General features: G+C 39.9%; 1 protein-coding gene across 4 annotated transcripts in view; it reads left to right on the top strand.

Moving 5' to 3' along the window:
- Positions 1-10937: 10937 nt before the first annotated feature.
- cacna2d3a (calcium channel, voltage-dependent, alpha 2/delta subunit 3a) overlaps positions 10938-19510 on the top strand; it is a 125933-nt gene continuing 117360 nt past the window's right edge. For 2 of the 4 annotated variants that reach the window (XM_037772393.1, XM_037772392.1), the window contains exons 1-2: positions 10938-11609; positions 12332-12413. In XM_037772393.1, coding sequence (XP_037628321.1) covers positions 11491-11609; positions 12332-12413 — 201 coding nt within the window. In that variant the 5' untranslated portion in view covers positions 10938-11490. The remainder of the gene's footprint in view (positions 11610-12331; positions 12414-19510) is intronic. The other 2 variants (XM_037772394.1, XM_037772395.1) reach the window with 2 other exon arrangements.

Genomic DNA, 19510 nt, shown 5'->3' with positions numbered 1-19510 from the left:
GTAAGGAGAGGACTTGTAACAGCAAGGTGTTTTTTCTTTAATTGAAGTGGCGGAGGAATGTAAAATGGAATGGCATGCTTTGGGCAAATCAGCCGTGTGCATGTTGTGAATGTAGAGCACTTTAACGCCCATTTTTTAATCTGCTACACAAAATAATGCAAATATCACAGACGTCCTCGCCGGCTGCCTGTTATTTCTCCACATAATGAAGCCACCGCTCTCCCATCAAGTCTTTTCTTTCAGGCAATCAGACAGCTGCTTGAGTCATTTCACACTGTTTGTTTGAAGATGGAAAAGGAAATTGACAAGTTTACTCCCTAATAACAAAAGTCAGACTATCCACACAATTTGTGCATTGGATTTTTTTCCCCCTACTTTGTTATTGCTGCTGTCTCTGTCTATCTCTCGTTTCTCACTCATCTCTTGTTTCCATACTCTCTCTTTCCCACCCTTCTATTTTTAGGTAGAGTGCCTTTAATTATGCATGTTGTCATAGTGCTTTTAGTATTACTGTCGTTTAAGATGTGTGTGTGTGTGTGTTTGTGTGTGTGTGTGTGTGTATCTCGCACAATCCCTGCTTTCTGTTTGTTTACCTACTGCATCTGAACACAACCCCAGTGTGAGGACACCGGCGTGTGAAGTGTGAGCTATGAGATGCTTTGGTCCTCAGGAGACTGGCAGTGCAGACATGACAGTTTAGAAAAAGGGAAAAGGCGACACACTGAATGGATGATGATCATGCATGCATACAGGCCAAACTGATGAATGACACGATAATGCGCAAGGCAAAAGCGTGCAATAAGAACGTTGTTCTTGCTAGTGGCATGTCATTTGTACACCATGTAGTCTGTACTGACTGCGGTGTAAATGACGTTCAGAGCTAGTGTGACGTAGAATAACAAATGAGAAAGACTGATATGGAGGGCGGGAGGAGAAGTGGATGGTCTCCAACAAGCACAGGACTTGTGACAGGAGACCTGTGTTCGAGACTGGTGTTTCCGTACATATTTTACTTAGTTTACGTACTTATTTTAAGACCAACCATGACGTTTTTCTTAAACCTAACTAAGTGGTTTTGTTGCCTAAACCTAATTGAGTGGTTTTGTTGCCCCCTGCTGGTACTGCACCTTCATACACGCGTGTAATGTTCATGCCTCGGCAAGATACTGACACGCTATCCTTTGGTGGACAGGTGGGTTTATTCCATGCTTTGGCGTGATATCGGGTTGCACAGGCATTCATACACAATCATATTCAGAAAGTGATACTGTGACATCTGAGTGCCCTCATGTCAGACCTGATGTAGTGCTCTCTTGAGTGTTTGGACATTTTTTTATCCTGTTGCTATAAAAGTTAGCTGTCAAAAAAATTGTTATACAGTAAAATTTACTGAATGTGAATCCGATTCGTTAAAATATTTTACTGTCGTCGATTCAAAACTGCACATTTTAATGACAAGAAAAACAAAGGAGTAGTGAGATGTTGCTAGACATTTAAAAAAATCACGTAAAACAAATATGCTAAATAATTCTACGTGGTTATCAGTAGGGCTGTGTATATTGGCAAGATTCTGGCGATACGATACGTATCATGATACAGGTGTTACAATTCAATATATTGCAGTATATATCGCGATACTGTAAGTAAGGCGATTTTTAAAAAATCTAATTTTAGGAAAACTGCCTCCACCATATGCATAAAATCTGAGTAAAAAAAAAGAAGTTTACTTTTTTATGCAATCAGAACAGTGGGATCTGCATTTTTATTTATCACAGTCCCTCCAACATCACAGCACTACTTTGAGAGGGCACATCTTTTTGCAAATGAAATAAAAATATTGAGTTAATCTTTGCATGTAAACTGTTAATTAAAAATCGATGCAGTGTTTTTGAGAATCGATACAGCATCACAAACATAATATTGCGTTATTCGATTTTTTCTATATTTTCTTACACCCCTAGTTATCAGTGTGTACCGTGAGATAGCTGAGAAGTCAGCCTGACTCTTGTGTGGAGAGCCGTGCTGATTTGTCACCAGGATGACACTCACTGATTTCCAACAGGACGCATTCTAAACACCAGATTATATGTCCCAGCAAATCTTCCTCTTTCCTTTCCTCTTGTCATACCACGCTCCAGTTGCTTTCAATTTTACTGGCCCGTCTTTCTGCAGCGCCTTCTCGTTTCTCTCATTTATGCTCTAGCCTTTTAAAAGCTTCCTCCTGTCTCTTCCAGTCTCTCTCCGTGTCCGTCCTACCTGTGTTCTCCGACTCCATCCTTTTTTTCATCTCCCTATACGTCCTCGTTTTCTCGTTAAACTCTATTTCTCTTCTGCTTTTTTCATCTCCTCTCCGACCATCTCTGTCCCTCCTCGCCCAGGCGCTTCATTGTTTTGATATATGACCTAATTACTTGGCTAATTGAGGTTCTTGTAGCTGCCACACAGTTTGATGGTGAGGAACTACAGTAGCCTGTATCTGGTTGCCTCTATGATGTATATGAAGGTCATAGTCAGTGTTATTGTTTGCCAAACTTCCTCTCTTTCTGCTCAGCATGGCTCACAGGGAAAGGTACGATTACTGAGAAAATGAGATTTCAATCACATAGAGGGAGCATAGATTATCCCAACTCTTAATGCCAGTATTTCTTGGTTTCAACTACTGCACAGCGGGGTCACCAATACCGCAGCTCCCTTGGCCAGAATGGGACTTGCAGTAATTTATCTTTCATAAATGGCCTCAATGTTCTGATTCTTATCTCCGAGAAAAGGAAATGACTGGTGTATAATTGCTTTTAAACACAATTATGTCCACTAATATGCGTCCCATTCTGTAGATTTTGTTCAATGACAAATTAATCTTTGGTGTCCTTTTAAGAAAGCCTGAAGCACTCGTTTTTCCTCCTCTTCTCCTCCTCCTGCTTTTCACAGGATGTCGTCCCCTCTTCATGTCCCACCCTTTTCTTTTCTTTTGCTGAACAAGCTGTTCCTTTCTTTCACTATTGACTGCTTGTCAGAAGACACCAGATGCAGTACACCTTGGAGGTCTGAATCTGTCCTCCCCATCTGTCACCCGTACAAGAGTTGGCTTTACTTTTACTTACTTACTGGTTAATTTAATCATGACAATTATGTTTAACATGGAAGCATGTGTCAAGTATGTACAATAACATACAAGAAAGATACAGATGTTATCAGGAACTTGAAAGTGTTAAGATTAGGGCTGTCAAAGTTAATTCGATAATAACGCATTAACGCAAATTCATTTTAATGTCACCAATTTCTTTAATGCATTAATGCAACTTGCGATTTTTAGGCTGTAGCGGGCTGATTTTTAAAGCTAGAGTGAAGTTACTGGCATCATATGAATCTAGAAAACCTGGAATCCATTGGTACCAACCATGTCACACTAGCTTGTTGTGAAAGAGGCTAAATAACGCTCCAAATGTATACTAAATTTTGGCGAGAAAAAACTGCCATGGCCATTTCCAAAGGGGTCCCTTGACCTCTGACCTCAAGATATGGGTTTTATGGGTACCCACGAGTCTCCCCTTTACAGACATGCCCACTTTATGATGAGGGTTTCTGGACAATATTTGTCATTGCTTTGTATATTTAATTGATTTCCAATAATGAATATATATTTGCATAAAGCAAACATATTTGCCCACTCCCATGTTCATAAGAGTATTAAATACTTGACAAATCTCCTTTTTAAGGTACATTTTGAACAGATACAAAATGTGCGATTAATTTGCGATTAATCGCGATACCTATGGCCATTCATGCGATTAATCGCAATTAAATATTCAAATCGATTGACAGCCCTAGTTAATATTCTACAGACTTTTTGAGTAAGCTCTTTTTTTACAGCTACACGAGTCAAAGAAATCCCGCAAGATGTTAGTGTTTCATGAAAAGACTTTCATAAAACACGGCCTAAGCCATTTGGTTCCTGAGCAGAAAGTGATTTGACTGAACAATATCTGTTCAGTAAAGTTCATTAAAGTGCTAACATAAAATAGAAAAAAAAGATTGTTCATTTAAATGCGTAAATTATTAAAAAAAAACTGAATGGAGGACTTCAAGTTTATAATCTGCTCCTGGAGGTTTTGGGGCCCTAAGCAGCTGCTAACTGTATTCTGCTTATGCCTTAGGCAAGCTATGCAGATAGTCTCAGGTGAAAGTTTTAGAGAAAATGGGAACATTAGCCATGATAGATACATTATATAGGCTCTTGCACCATTTATCCCAGGAGGAATATCTGAACTTTTACCACTCATTACTACTTCTCAATCTTACAAACTAAAATGTATATTATAATGCATTTATACAGCACATCTTTTCCTCTGGATTATTAAACATCTCCAAAATTTAGATTTGAGATTTTATATAATAAATAAGAAGCTCTCCAAATGTGATTGAATGGTAACCCGTAGGGAAAACCGTTCGTGCTTTTTCTAAATGTGTCAAAATGGCATCTAAACATCCACAACAATTTTCTAAAGACGAGATGCCAGTCTGGAAATTAGACTACCATTCACCAGCACCGGAGGAACCCAAGTTAATCTCCGTGCATAAGCTTTTTAATCATCTATTCAACCTAGTGTACTGTATGTTGACATCCACTATTGAAGATGATTTTTCCCAAAAGCTTCCATTCACTTTCCATCTGCATGAACGTTCCTTTTCAGAGTACTTCTTATACAAGCGCAGTCAGCCCTTGACGACATTAGAGATCAAATGTTTAATTCAAGGACACAGTTTCCAGTAAGGGAGGAAAGCCCAGTAGTCATTTTCCCTGTCCTGATTTCACAGGTGACGCACCACTCAGAAGCTCACCTCTCCCGCGTCGAGGCTGCCGCTGCCCCCTGCCGTTCGTCGTGGCTAAGCTCCGTGCGGTTTGTCCTTGTTTTCCGAGCCCATGAATCTTGCATGCGGTGGATATTTTGATCCTTGACAGTGCATATTCCACAGGCAGCTGTGTTCCAGCTCATCAAATACAGTCGCCTGTTTCTCTGCTAGTGCTGATGGAGGAAAGTCTTTGGCATCTCATTATTAATTGAATTAAGGGAGGTATTTCTGGAGCAAGGTGAATTTTGAGCCTGGCAACAAAGAATTATTTATGGCGTGCTTTGAAATTCCCGGGCACTAATGGGACCGAGCCCATCACTGTCTATATGGATAAGAACATCGATGCTCACACTCAAACACAACCTTCAGTCTCCCGCCTTCTAGTGTAAATACAAACTAGCCCAGCCTTAACAATGTCATCCCAGATGATAAATGTCTAATAGGGACTGTTTTTAGACCTGTAGGATGGAACAGTGGCAGCTATCTGGTTGTGATGACCACAGTTGGGAGCAACTCTCAGTTTGATCAGATCTGTCAAAGGTGCAATTCCCTAAAACCCCTGTGATGTATCATCAAGGCCTGTCACTCTGAGGCTAAAATACCACCTCATTGTGGGTATTATACGGCGGGCAACCTCCGGGTCTGAAAAGTGAAGCCAATGTGGAAGTGCCTAAAACTTGCATTCTTTCTAATAGCCAGCAGGGGGCGACTCCTCTGGTTGCAAAAATATGTATAGAAGTCTATAAGAAAATGACCCTACTTCTCACTTGATTTATTACGCATGATGTCTATTTAGTAAATTATGGTCCCATTTAGAGTCAAATATACCATATAGCAGGGTATGCTTTAGGGCGTGGCTACCTTGTGATTGACAGGTCGCTACCACGCTGTTGTCCGGTCTGGAAGTTGTCTCAGTTTTCGTCTTATAACCTTTTGCGTCTCCTAGAAATGTCTTATTCAGCGTTCGGTTGTACTTAGCTCCACCCTCTCGTGTCACTTCTGGTTGCAAAAAAACAACATTGCGATGACAAAAAACCAAGACGGCGATGGACAAAATGCCAAACTCAAGGCTTCAAAACGCCAGTTCACAAACCAATGGGTGACGTCATGGTGACTATGTCCACTTCTTATATACAGTCTATGGTATTATACTCTAAAAATTTAAAAAAATTAAAGAATTCAGGGTTTAAGATTATTGACAGTAGTCCAGTAAAAACAATGCATATTTGAGGAGAATGATAAAAAAGAAAAATCATATATGCACATTGAAGTATTAGCCTATCCAGTTCAATCATGCCAATACGCCTACCCCTTTTCCACTGATCCTTTATTCTGTAGTGGTATGTGGAATTGACCTTGGTGCTAATGAGCTGCTAGAGATGTAGCATAGCTGGTAGGCCTTAGGTCAAACTAGGGACATCAGAAAAGGAAACATATCCATTGAGATGGAGCTCTCACGCTGTTCATAGTCTCATGTGGTTTGTATAATGTTCTCTCTAAGACTTATAAGACATTTTCCTCTTGGGGAGAAACTATCATCTTCCAGTGCTATCAACGGCATCTCATTAGTTTGTGAACCATAGATCTGCTGACTCCTTACAGTTCCACATTTAAACTATAATCATTTGGATGTTTAAAATGACCCTCAAATGCTTATAATCCTCTGGCGTGCACATGAAATAACACCTTCTTATAGCACAAAGCGTAACCTTGCTATGACCTCAAATAATGATGTTCACTTTCTCAGAATTAGGAGAAAATATAAAGTCAATGTGACCAAACAGACATCAGGAATCCAAGGACTATTCAAAAGTTTGTACAGAATTTAATCTAAAAAAGCTGCAGGTTTTATGTTGGAGGGGCATAGGGGGAATTGGAAGCCATCACTATTGGATGGAAAAGGAAGTACACCATCAAAAAATGTCAGAATGTGTCTTTCTTCGCTGTAATGCAAGGTACAGCCCAGTTATCACCAGCTTGGGTACACTGTGCTCTCCAAAATCAGGTATGATTACAGCATTCAGAACTGAGGAAATGGAGGGTTTGAGGAGAAACAAGCGGGGTTGTGGGCGTGAAAGGAGATGGAAAGCAGTACTGGGTCATTAGTCTTTGATGTTTTTTCCTCTGATGTGACCCATGACTAATTCTCCTCCACATTTTTTTTCATTAAGTGTGCATGTGCAGGACTTTTATTATAAGAATACATCAATCAATGCATTATTTTGTTCGTGTCCTTTAAAAAAAATATCAGGTCTTGCTCACCACATTAATAACCTCATCCCCATTTCAAGGTGTGTAAAAGAATCCCTTGCTAATCCAGACTTTAGCCTCCTACCTCAACGCCCCATCCATGCAGAAAATCTCCCAAGACATGCCTCTAGCTCACGTGCATGAATCTATCATTAGGAATTATGTGGGAAAGTGGTCGGCTCCTAGCTACTTACTGGAACGTATAATATGTTTCTATGTCAATGAATAATATCACAGGAACAATGTTATTCTCTCTCGAAAACTAGCTGTGTCTTTGAGGTCACGGCTAGAAGCTATTATGACAATGGATTGGGAATCATGAGGGACTAATGGGATGGTGTACGGGGTCCCATGGGACATGAGTAGTATTACATTGTGTTGTCTCAGAGGGGGTGAGACAGAAAGAGACGAGCCTTGTGAATAGATAAGAGACACAAGGAATTTATGTTCAATAATCTGATTATCATCTGACTTTTGTTTACTTTGGAGCCGTGTCATTTCCTCAATTTAGATTGAAAAATCATCTACGTATAAATGCTCATTCCATTCCCTTTAAAGTTACCACTTATACTTAGGCCTACAATTTGTGTGAATACTCAACATGGTAAATATCATTGAAACAAGATGAGGAGGAAAAACATCTGCGACCGCAAAAGGACCAAGATGGGATGAAAATAAGAAATAAGAACATGGGAAGACATAAATAATTGATCCTGTCCACCCTCTAGTCCTGATACCAAAGACTTCCTTGAACTGACCTGCACAGATGTTTTTCTTTATTCCATACTTTATGTTGGGTTTTTATTTGGCCATTCACTCCACTTACTGTAGCTGCTATTATTCAGACCACACTGTACTGCCAAGTGAAATGGCCCTGCTTCGCTCGGTGATATTCCTACACAATAACACTTCTCTCCCAGGAACTCTCAGGGGAGACTTTAGCCTTGTGGATAAAAAACTCCCATTCAGTAAAGAGAAGTCAGTCCAGCTACTACAGCTGATATTTTAGTTTTAGTTGTGCAGGTTTCCAGGAATAAGGAAACGTGTCTTTTAAAGCTTTAAGCCAACTGTCATCTCTTCCATCTCTGTCCTTCAGGCAACACCAGATACAGTATGAACATGCCGAGACGGATACAACAGGAAGAGGTGACGCTCCGAAACAAGAAGGTAAACACCACAAAAGAAGATGTTCATTTGACTGACTTTGCCATTACATTGTTGTTGCTTTTAAAATAATGTATGACTGCTAAAAACATAGTAGCAAGACAGCATATATAGAGCATTTTCTCCATAAAATACCAAGAAACACAGTCAAGTAAATGGATGTAAAGAAATAACAAAATAGCAAATTTACATTCATTTAGTGCTTTGTGCCACATATTGCGTGCTACTTCTGCAGCATAGGCCTGTCCAAATTATCAAAATAATGGTTTGGCGTCAGTTGGCTCCGCCGGTCCCCGCTGGGAGCCAACACCGACACCACGCTGCTGGAGGCTCGGGGCGTATTGCTGGGCCCGCTGGAGGGTAGGGAGGCACGGGAGAACCAGAGCTAGGACTGCGCGGTGCCGATTGTCAGACCCTGGGGTAGTCAAATGAGAGGTTTTCTAAAGGGACTCTGGTGCTCAGAAACACTACCGCTTTTGTCCACAGGGACCGCCAAAATCAGCACAAAATGAAAGTTCTTTGTAGTAACTTTAAGTACATGTTTCATGGGTTACCTGCATCTGCAAACATTTGTTTGCATCAATTTAGAAAGTGTTTGCTCGGCTGTCGGGGTTAAAAGTAGATTACTAATGTGTGCTAAATTGCCAATGGTATGGTGAACAATTGGTGTTTTGATTGGCTGAGCAGGAGTTTTGCTTTTTATCTATATCTAAGAATGATCATGCAGCAACTGTTAACAATTATCACATTGTTTTACAACGCAAGTTTGATGTATTTTTATGTACAGTCTGTCACACTCAGTATGCTTGTCAGACCAGATCACCACACAGGACCAATGTTATGCTCTGTTTTAGTGCAGGCTGACTTCATTATAGTCTCATCTCCAGTTTAGTCACATTAGAACGGTCCATGCTCACTGGTTTGGAAACCTGGGAGCTTTTCCAGTGACAACAAAGCACCGGCCAGTGTTGAGAGAAGTCACTGGGAAAAGCAGTAGATATCAGAGTAATAACTTTGCATGTGTTGATTTGCAGTTTAAAAACACTGAATTTTCTCATCTGAGTGCACTTTAATGTGAGGTCTGATGGTTGTTTTATGGGTTTGACTAACCAAGAACAGCTGTTTCACATTGATGTTTGACCCACATTATGTCAAAGGTGAGTATTCTAGTGTGAAAGAGGTATAGACCTGCCATCACCGGGGCACCACTCCTGCAGTGGTAGTGATAGGCTATCCGGTCAGTGTTGATCCCCTTACAGTGCTTTGCCAGAATCCTTCCAGCTCTATATGTGAAACGCGATCTGTCGCATGGGGGTCCGTCGCCTCGAGGCTCTCTCATCCTCTTTCACAACCCATATGCTCACACACTGCCAGTGCCACATCATCACTGCTGCAAAGTGCATTTAATTGTGACACACTTTAGTACAGCCTAACTGACTTATCATGTGGTCCTTCCTTCCTCCTCCCACCACTTCCTTCTGTCTTTTTTAGGCAAGGCAGAGCAGCTTTATTTGTATAGCACATTTCAGCAACAGGGCAATTCAACATTGCGACAAAGTGCAAAAGAACATTAAGACATAATTAAAACAGTTATAAAAAGATTAAAGATTAGAAAATAAAAACAAGCTAAAAAATAAAAGCTATAGGATAGAAGCTAAAATAGAATAAAGCTCACAAGAGTAAAAGCTCTAGTGCAGTATAAGATTATTATCTGCACTGTAATAAAAAAAGTGTAAAATAACGGAAATTTTCCGGCAGCAGGGGCGCCAGAAAATGTCTGTTAAAAAACGGGAAAATACTGTCTGTTAATTAACATAAATAAACTGCAAAAAAACCCCACAGCCTTTATTACTGTAATTTTACAAGAAATATTTTACTTTTAACATATATTTATTGTTAGAATAGAGTAACACACCGTAAATCTAAGACCATTTACATATAAATCCCAAATGAAACATGTCATTTTACATTGCAAAAGCCCAAATTTACATTAACTCTCAGAAGTTTTGCAAAAAAAATCTGTATTTTTAGAATTCCATGAAATCCTTTTCTTCTAACATAAATTAATTGTTAAAATAGAGTCACAAACAGAATAATTATCTTTAAAAATGATTAAGGAAAGCTTAAATACAGATAATTACGATTGTTTTTACAAAAAAATACTATAAATCTAAGACCATTTACATATGAATCACAAATGAAACATGTCATTTTTACATTTTTTTTTCTGTCATTTTGAAATACAGATAAAAAATGTAAAAAATTGTGATTTTTTTTACAAAGCTTTGATTTAAAAGAACTCAGAGTTGGAGTTTGTCCTGCAGTTTTCTGGGAGCTTGTTCCAAATATTTGGTGCATAAAAACTGAACTTCTGCATGTTTAGTTCTGACTGTTGTTTTTTACACCCAAACACTTTCTTTTTCTCTTCTCCCTCTCTCTGTCTTTCGTCAGCACTTTGGCAGTAATTCCTGCTCCAGTGAACTGGGCATACAGTGCATACATGACTTGATCTGACATGAAAGCTAAAGGCTAGTTATTATTGTCCTGTATTAGAGAGTAGGGGGGGGGGGAGAGAGAAATAGAGAGAGAGAGAGAGAGAGAGAGAGTATGGCGTAATTCAACAACAACAATAACAGCAGCCTCTCCTCAGATGCTGAGAGTAAGGAAGAGAGAGAGAGGAGGAGAGGAGGAGAGAGAGAGAGAGAGAGAGAGAGAGAGGAGGCTGTAGTCGCATCCCTCCAGAGGAGTAGGCGTGATCTTGTGCGCTGCATCGTTTGATGATCTCACCGGTTCCCAACCTGAAACCTCCACTCTCTCCTCTGCTCTCCTCCGGGGTGAGGTCGGTCAAACAAAGCGACAGAGCGGACTTTTCCCTGCCGGAGGAGTCGACTTTCCACCGGGCAGCAGAGCAGTGTGCACCGCGCCGGTCAGCAGGAGCCACTTTGGATAACTCACCCAGCTGAGGATCCAAAGCTTTTTTTTGTGTGTGCCAAGGCGCATCATCGCTTCATACCAGCTGAACACATGTACCAGGAGAATTTTTTTAGTCAGACAGCAGACGTGACTTTTTTTTGATTTTTTCTCCATTTTCCCTCCTTTTTCTTTTCACTTTTGGATTCTCTGGAGAGGAGGAGGAGGGGAAAAAAAATCCGAGGTGGCAGCATAAGCAAACCCAAAACTCGCTCTGTGCGCGTAAAAGGGAGGGTATTTTTTTTTTGCCCCAAGATGCAGGTGGGTCGGAGTTCCAGAGCGTGGTGGTGCGCGTGTCTGTTTCTACTTTTCTCAACTCTGAGCACCAGGGTCAGTGAGGTGGGAGGAACCCACCAAAGCATCCCTGCGTCCGTGTAAGTAGATGCTCTTTTTACGCATGGCATGCATCTCAAAAGTTTCCAAGCAGAACTTGATTAAAAAATAGCTCCTAGAATATTTATTGCGATCTGTGGGTGAATAATCCCCACTGCTGTGCTGTTTTAATGATGTGTTTGTTTGATAACCCCCACAATTTTTGTCTCTTTGTTATAAATCAACTTGATATATAACAAAGAGACAAAAATATCAACTTGATATATAACAAAGAGACAAAAATATCAACTTGATATATAACAAAGAGACAAAAATATCAACTTGATATATAACAAAGAGACAAAAATATCAACTTGATATATAACAAAGAGACAAAAATATCAACTTGATATATAACAAAGAGACAAAAATTCTGAAAAAAAGCATTAATTTGCAACCCTTTACATCTCATACTTGATATGATCAATTATGCAACCCTTGCAACCCTTTACATCTCATACTTGATATGATCAATTATGCAACCCTTGCAACCCTTTACATCTCATACTTGATATTATCAATTATGCAACCCTTGCAACCCTTTACATCTCATACTTGATATTATCAAGTATGAGTTGAAAGGGTTGCAAATGAATGAATGCTCTTGCACAATCTGTCCAAAAGCAGACTAGTCACAGTCAAGTGTTTTAATTTTTAATCTAAGTTGTGGCCTGTATACAATTTAAAACTGTTTCTGATGTCTTGCTCGTCTGTGTGTCTGCAGGGTGAAGCTGTGGGCTTCAGCATTTGGTGGGGAGATGAAGTCCATCTCGGCAAAGTACTCCGGCTCCCAGCTGCTGCAGAAGGTGAGCATGTATTAATGTCTGAGTTCAACTTCAGGTGTCAAATTTAAACACTCTGGTACCTCAATACTCTTAAAATATTCCTCAAATTCCCACATGACTGAACTTGAACAGGGTTTTTGTGGACTTTTGCAAAAATATTTGGGAAGAGTAGAAGAGATTTTCTTTTAAAAGGAAGCTCCACTGTCCTTGAAAAATGTTTTTTCGAAAAAAAATTTACACCATCTTGCAGTGTGTAAGTACAACCAGGGACACACACACTTTACTCCAGATATATATATATTTTTTTTGCAAAGCTGAAATTATGTGATACTGTGGGGTAAAGTAACTGTTTATTTGATACCTTTTTGAGAGACTTTTAAAATTGCTGTGTGGATGTGAAAAGCTTATGAGAGGAAATGACTGCTGCTGAGTAATTTTTGAATCGAGAGAAATGTCACTCTTCATCTCTTAAACTGCAGAACCCGTGCTTTTTAGCCACTTGAGAATTTGGTAATGCATGTCGACTAGGTAGGCACAGATTTAAAAGCTTATTCGGAACATGCGCCTTTTCAAATGGGTGTCCAATTCACAAGCTCTCCAGCAGATGCATTCACACACACATACACACAGGCACACACACGCACACACACACATAGATATGCTCTCCAGAAAGCCCTATTTTTTTTTGCAACTGAATGTTGTTCACATTTCTAACACCCCCTTACCTCTTTTCATACTTCTCTGCGGTCTGTCCCATAACCTCTTCCACTCTGCTTTTTGTGGCATTAATGCAAGATTTGAGTGCGATGGAATGCAAATTTTCCTAATGGAGGGTCAGTTGATGAAGCATGAGTTTAAAACTGGCTAATGGATAGCCGGTGGATAAAGGGCCAAGCTGAAGCTAACCTCTCAGCGGGTGCACAGACACAATGTTGTGCTTGGGGCCATGAGATCAGGGACCCTGTGGATGCAGAGACCCACTGTGGTGCGTGGCTGCAGTTGTTAGGTGTCACACAGGCCAAACTAGTGATCTGATGTGACGCACAAACTTACACATGTACCCTATACATGAGAGTGTACACATACAAAATCCCTCCCACACACATGAATGTATGCACGCACTCTGCATATTCACATGCACAGTCACATATGGGCCTATAGCGTGGATTTCCTCAGCCGCTCGGAAGCCAGAGGAGTGGTGTTATCTTTTTGATAGGATAAAAACTGTTCACCCCCTCTCATCTTTCTCTGCCTCCAAAAAGAAGATAACCCTCCCACGGAGTGACGACCTCTTTATGAAATGCAAATGAAGGCCGCAGGGTTAATTGAGCAAAGAAAAGACTAGGGAGACCTCTTTGTGGTGGAAAAGTGCATCTTTGACACCAAACTGGTAGGTTGCTATAGTATAGTGATGTTCACTGTGCCCTGCACTTGCTGGATCGCGCAGGATTGTCAGATGTGCCAGGTTTTATAAATGCACACTTGGATTCACTCGCAGGCTTTTGGCAACATGTCACAGTGTCCTGTATGTTTCGCTCTATTATGAATCCGGTACAGTCTAGTAGCTCTTGTCCAGGAACGCTGAGGAGGGACCACAGTTCCCCCGAGGGCGCATATGCTTTTAAATAGGCAGAAAGAATGAGGGATGTACACTGTTGTACACAGAGAGGAGGATGGTACTGAGGAGAAAAGACCAAGGCGCCTGTGTGTGTGTGTGTGTGTGTGTGTGTGTGTGTGGGTGTGTGTGTGTGTTTGTGTGTGTGTTTCCCCTGGGCAGGGGACAGATGGACTCAGTCTCTCTTCAGTTATCTCTTTAACCCTAGCGTAACAAAACTCCCTTGGAAATAACCCTACCTCTGCATGAGTCTCAGAAACACACAAATGCACTATGCGTGCAACTTAATCTGAATCCTGCCACATAAATAGACAGACAATGAATTCTTTGAACGTAGAGGCATTTGGCATACAGTATGTCATGGTATGTTAAATTACAAATCTGATAATCACTGAATACATACCATCTTTTTCTCGCTGAAACATTAAGAAGGAAAAAAGGTGGTCCAGGAGGTGGCGTGTTAAATTATTAAAAACCTGCCTGACGACGATGCACAAATCGAATCGGTTCAGTACACAAATCTCAGTTAAGAAACCACAGAAATAACGATGGTGTAAAACGGTGCTCGTCAGGATTTATGTTTTGTCTGTACAGTAGTTTTAAAGTATTTGCACTTATTGTGGCTCATGCTTTTACTTTGTGTTCCAAGTTAAAATGCCACAAAAAATGTTTTGGTTAGAGCGTTTCCTGGATTCAAAAAGAGTTTGTTTGAGATGTTCTTTGGATAAAGATGCATGTAGACACAAAAATCACAAGAAAACTCCCAAGGCACTCTCTTTTTAAACAAGTAAAACGCCATTATTATAACGGCATAATCATGTTAAACTTAAAAACAAACGTGTTTCGGCATCAAGCCTTTTGGAGTTTTTTTTTTAGGTGTAACACGATTATGCCCTTATAATAAAGGCATTTTCATTGTTTGAAAAGAGAGTGCATCGAAGTTTTCTTGTGATTAAAATGCCTCAAATTTGTGTTGACTGCATTAATTTGATACATGGTTTTACTGCCAATGTAATCATCTTGAATGAGAGATATTCTTAGAACGTGCAAATGTGTTATTAGTCCTAATTAATAACATAAAACCGTAAAATAAATGACTTTCATAGGTAATAAATATACTGTAGATGCTTTCACTAATTTCATTCAGAATGAAAACAGATTTGTAGGATCAATTTTGAATGAATTTACGACTTGAAATATTTAATTATTGCATGACTACTGAGTTGGAAAACAACACAATTCGCAGAAGGACCTATAGGGTTCAGAAATTATATAAATCTAAATATTATTCGTTCAAATAAGCCGATTTGTTTGCTGCTGTTTTCCGAGACAACATTTAAAATCTTACATCTTTTTAAAAAAAATCCAGTTTGACCAGATTTGGCCTTTCATCCAAACCTCCGTCTCCTCTTTCCTCTCCTCTCCCATCCTGATCTGTCCTCCCTTCCCACGCCACCGCCCGTTTCCTGTATCCATCGGAAACGGCTCTTCTTTCAAGGTTATACCAGTCAGGGCATATGTGTGTGTGTATGTGTGTCCCTGAAGAAGAAAAAAAAAAAACATAATCAATATAGCCTTCAATTTGTTACACAAATCAGACGTTAGCAGTATCCTCATCACTGAATGTACAAAATACAATACATGTGCATGCACAACACTGTACCATACTGCGTACACTACCCATGCAAAGGACAGGAGACTTTTTGTTTGAGACACATTAAACATCTCCCACTGATAGTTAGAATTAGCTCTGTGTGTTTTACCCTCTCCACTGCTATTCTGTTGAAATCTTTAATTTCATGTATCATTGAGCAACCTGTCTATATGAGCCAGCCTGGCTGTGATGGCTGTGTCTCTCTGTCTCTCTCTGTGTGTGTGTGTGTGTGTTGTTGGCTGGACTACTTTTCACCTCACTGATGTTATGGCTTTCTGGAATCAAAGTAGTGGGACATTATGCCACGCTGAAATAACTTCAAGCCTCTTGGTAATGGAAGATAGAAGACAAATGATCATTCTGTGGGATCGCCACAGCGGCTGGCTGGAAGTTATCTGTGCACTTCTGCTTTCCTATTTTTAAAAACTGTAGGCAGCAGGCGTACTGTATGTGTGTGTGTGTGTGTTAAGTTTGCATATCAAGCATGCTCAATCACACACACAGACACACACACGCACACACACACACACACCGTATTCACAGCATAAGATCAGAGGATGATAGGAAGGTGTAATGATGTGTGACAAGAGTATGCTGGAATCGATTTGCCTGGGTGGGGAAGAAGTGTGTGTGTGTGTGTGTGTGCGTGTGTGTGCGTGTGCATATATGGTGTGCTATACCATTCTCCTTTACTACCCGTGACATGCTGACAATATTCCTAAAGAACGAGCAAAAGAAGACAAAGTGGAGTGGTTCCTCAAAAAGAAGCGGTGGATGAAAAAAATATCTATCAGTATTAAAGTCATCCAGTGAAGTGAAGAGGCAAATGGCTTAGAGACGCTCAACATGAGCATGCTGGGTTTATGGAGTATAGAGAGAAGAGTTACAGAGAAGGAGTTAGAGGAACACTGATGGAGCCAGTCATCAGCTTTAGGGCTACACAATATTTGTTTGTTATCCCTAAGTGATTTGAATCAAATAAATGTACGAGCATCAATTGAAATCTTGAAGACTATATACGCCTTAACAAAGTCAGAAAAATTAAATGTAAAATATTTTTTTTTTCTGACTACATGTTCATCTTGCAGTACTTCCAGCACTTCTATCCCTGCAGTACACGCTGTGCGTAAATGCCTCTACGCTGGCGACAGCCGTGGCCGGAGGCATTATGTTTTCGGGTTGTCCGTCGGTCCGTCTGTACGTACCCATTCTCGTGAACTCCTGGAGGGAATTTCTTCGAATTTTGCACAAACGTCAACATGGACTCGAGGATAAACTGATTAGATTTTGGTGGTCAAAGGTCACTGTGACCTCACGTCCATCCCATTCTCGTGAACGTGATATTTCTTGAGCAAATTCCTTCAAATTTGGCACAAAGTTCAAAGGTCACTCTGATATCACAAAACACGTTTTTGGCCATAATTCAAGAATTCATATGCTAATTATGACAATTTCACACAAATATCTAATAGGATAAAATGATGAAGTGATGACATTTTGGACAGACATGGATGTAAACTGCAACTTGTCTGGTTGGCAGAGGCGTTAATTCTTTTTTTCCCACTACTTTAATAAACAATATATAATAATATTTTTGTGTGGTATTTCTACAAAACACAATATCATCACTGACTGGAAATGAAAACCAGGGTCACTTTTTAAAAAAATAAGAAAAATACTTATTTTTTGCTTCAATCTATTCATCAAACTTCATGTGTATAGCATTTTTTATACAAGTTATTGCAAAAAGCAGCATCTTTTTTGTTATCTACCGGTCTATTTTTCTTGATACCAGTTCATTTGGCATTATCTATTGGGCTGAGTACACGATGATTTAAGTGATTAACACACAACAGCGATATGTTTTGATCTATTGGAGAACCTTTTTACAAGACTTGTTATACACAAACATAATTTAATATTTGTCCAGAAGGCAGTTTAATTTTGTTTGTCTGTGTTGGAAGAAAATATCTATTTTTGTTCTGAATATGTATTTTAGTCACACTAACCAGATTTAAGAGCATGACTAATTATGTAATTTAGAAGTGGAAATGATTATGCGTTTCATTTTTTCACGTTCATTTAAAATTAATTAGACATTCGGATAACAACAGTGGAAGAATAATTATTGCCGCATGTGGATGAGTTTTAAAAAAATATATTTTCCACTCAGTACTCATATTTAACAGCGCTTTAAGTTTTAATTTGATTTAGCAGTCCTTTTTTATTTTCAAATGTTATGCCTTCGTCATACATGTTAAAAAGAAATTGATAAAGTGCCTTTTATTTGTTGTACAAATTGGCCTTTTATTTATGTATGTATAAAATTGTATTTGTGTTAGCCATAGGTGTTAAAGTTACTTTGATAAACTTGTGCACATAAACATCTGTGAATCTTAATTATCGGAGGATCTGAGTTTACATTCTACAAATACAACACATAGTAGGATGATTCTGTCATTTTTGGGGGGTGTTTTTATACAAATAAATTAAAAAAAATTAAGTGCTATAGTATTTCTCCATTAGAATTACATTATTAGAGAAGGCTTTTACTCCTGTGGGGGGATATAGTACTAGAAACAGACTCAAAAATGTTTACTGTGTGTAAGCTGCTGTGTTTCAGCCTGGTGGGAAAAATATTATACAAATAATCACGTGATTAGTAAAGTTTTAATTGAGTTTTAGGCTGCTTTAAGTATTGAAATAAGTTATTTTTTGGGTCCATAAATCCAAAATTGTACAGTATGATCAAACTCCAGCACTGGTTAATGAGACTCATTTGAAGAGCAGTTTTACTTATTTCTCTTTTTGCCCTCTATTTGCCTTTCTTGTCCCTTGTGTCTTGTATATGTGTGTGAGTGTGTGTGTGTGTGTGTGTGTGTCAGAGTGGAGGGCGACGTATGTGTGATGGTGCCAATCTGCTGCCAGGGGTGGGTGATGGCTGAGGCGTTCCAGTGTAACAGTGTGTCAGACGGGGGGAGACGGCTGCAGATTAGATTTAGCTTTGGGAAAATTGAATAGCTGTCAGGTTTGGTTCAGCACGGCTGGCGATGAGGTGAGGGGAAGGGGGTGTGTAGGGGTGTGTGCTGACGACCGTCCCTCTTTCCCTAACCTCCCCTAACCCTCCCATCTCTCCTCCTGCCTCTCTCTCCCTCCTCCTCTTGTTCTCATTGACCAAAGCATGATCTTGCTAAATTTGATTCCTTCACTGCTCGTAGAGGGAAGAGAGGTGTGTGTAAGAGAGAGAGAAAAGGAGTGGAGAAAGAAGGAGGAATGCCGTGTCACCGAGTTAATTACAGCGTTAGCGGGTGGGAGAAGGAGCCTGTGCTGCTATCCTTTCATGTCCTAGCAGGCCGGCTTTAGCCAACACAGCCACTCACTCATGCTGTAATTAGTGCTTTGTTGGTGAGAAAAGCATGAGAAAAGCCACTGCGAATCAAACACCCTTCCTTTAGTGTAGAGAGGTCAGGAGCAGGGAGCGGGGACCCTTTGCTACCGGATTAAAGAACTTAAATTCTTAAAGAGCACAACTGCTGACGCTATGTTTGAGGGCTTAGAAAATCAAGTGTCTTTCGACGACTTGTTGTGCAGTTCACCTCTTTGATTAATCCCCGATCTCTCTCACCAAGTTCAGTTTGCCGGCGTGAAAAGTGTTTGATTTAGTAGTTTAATTTGTGTTTGTAAGGAAGTTGATTTTTCTTCCCAGTTCCTGAAGTTTAGTAGTGTTTGCTTACAGTTTAACACCTTGTGCTCTGTGCTGCTAGGATGATGAATGGGAACACTGAAGATAAATATCCACTGTCATCTGTCATCAGGCCTGGCTTTGCCTCTATTGGCCCGCAGATAAAG

This window comes from Sebastes umbrosus, chromosome 6, assembly GCF_015220745.1.
Source record: "Sebastes umbrosus isolate fSebUmb1 chromosome 6, fSebUmb1.pri, whole genome shotgun sequence".
NCBI classification, from domain to species: Eukaryota; Metazoa; Chordata; class Actinopteri; order Perciformes; family Sebastidae; genus Sebastes; species Sebastes umbrosus.
Note: the sequence above shows the minus strand (reverse complement) of the source record. Positions and strands in the feature narration are given on the sequence as shown.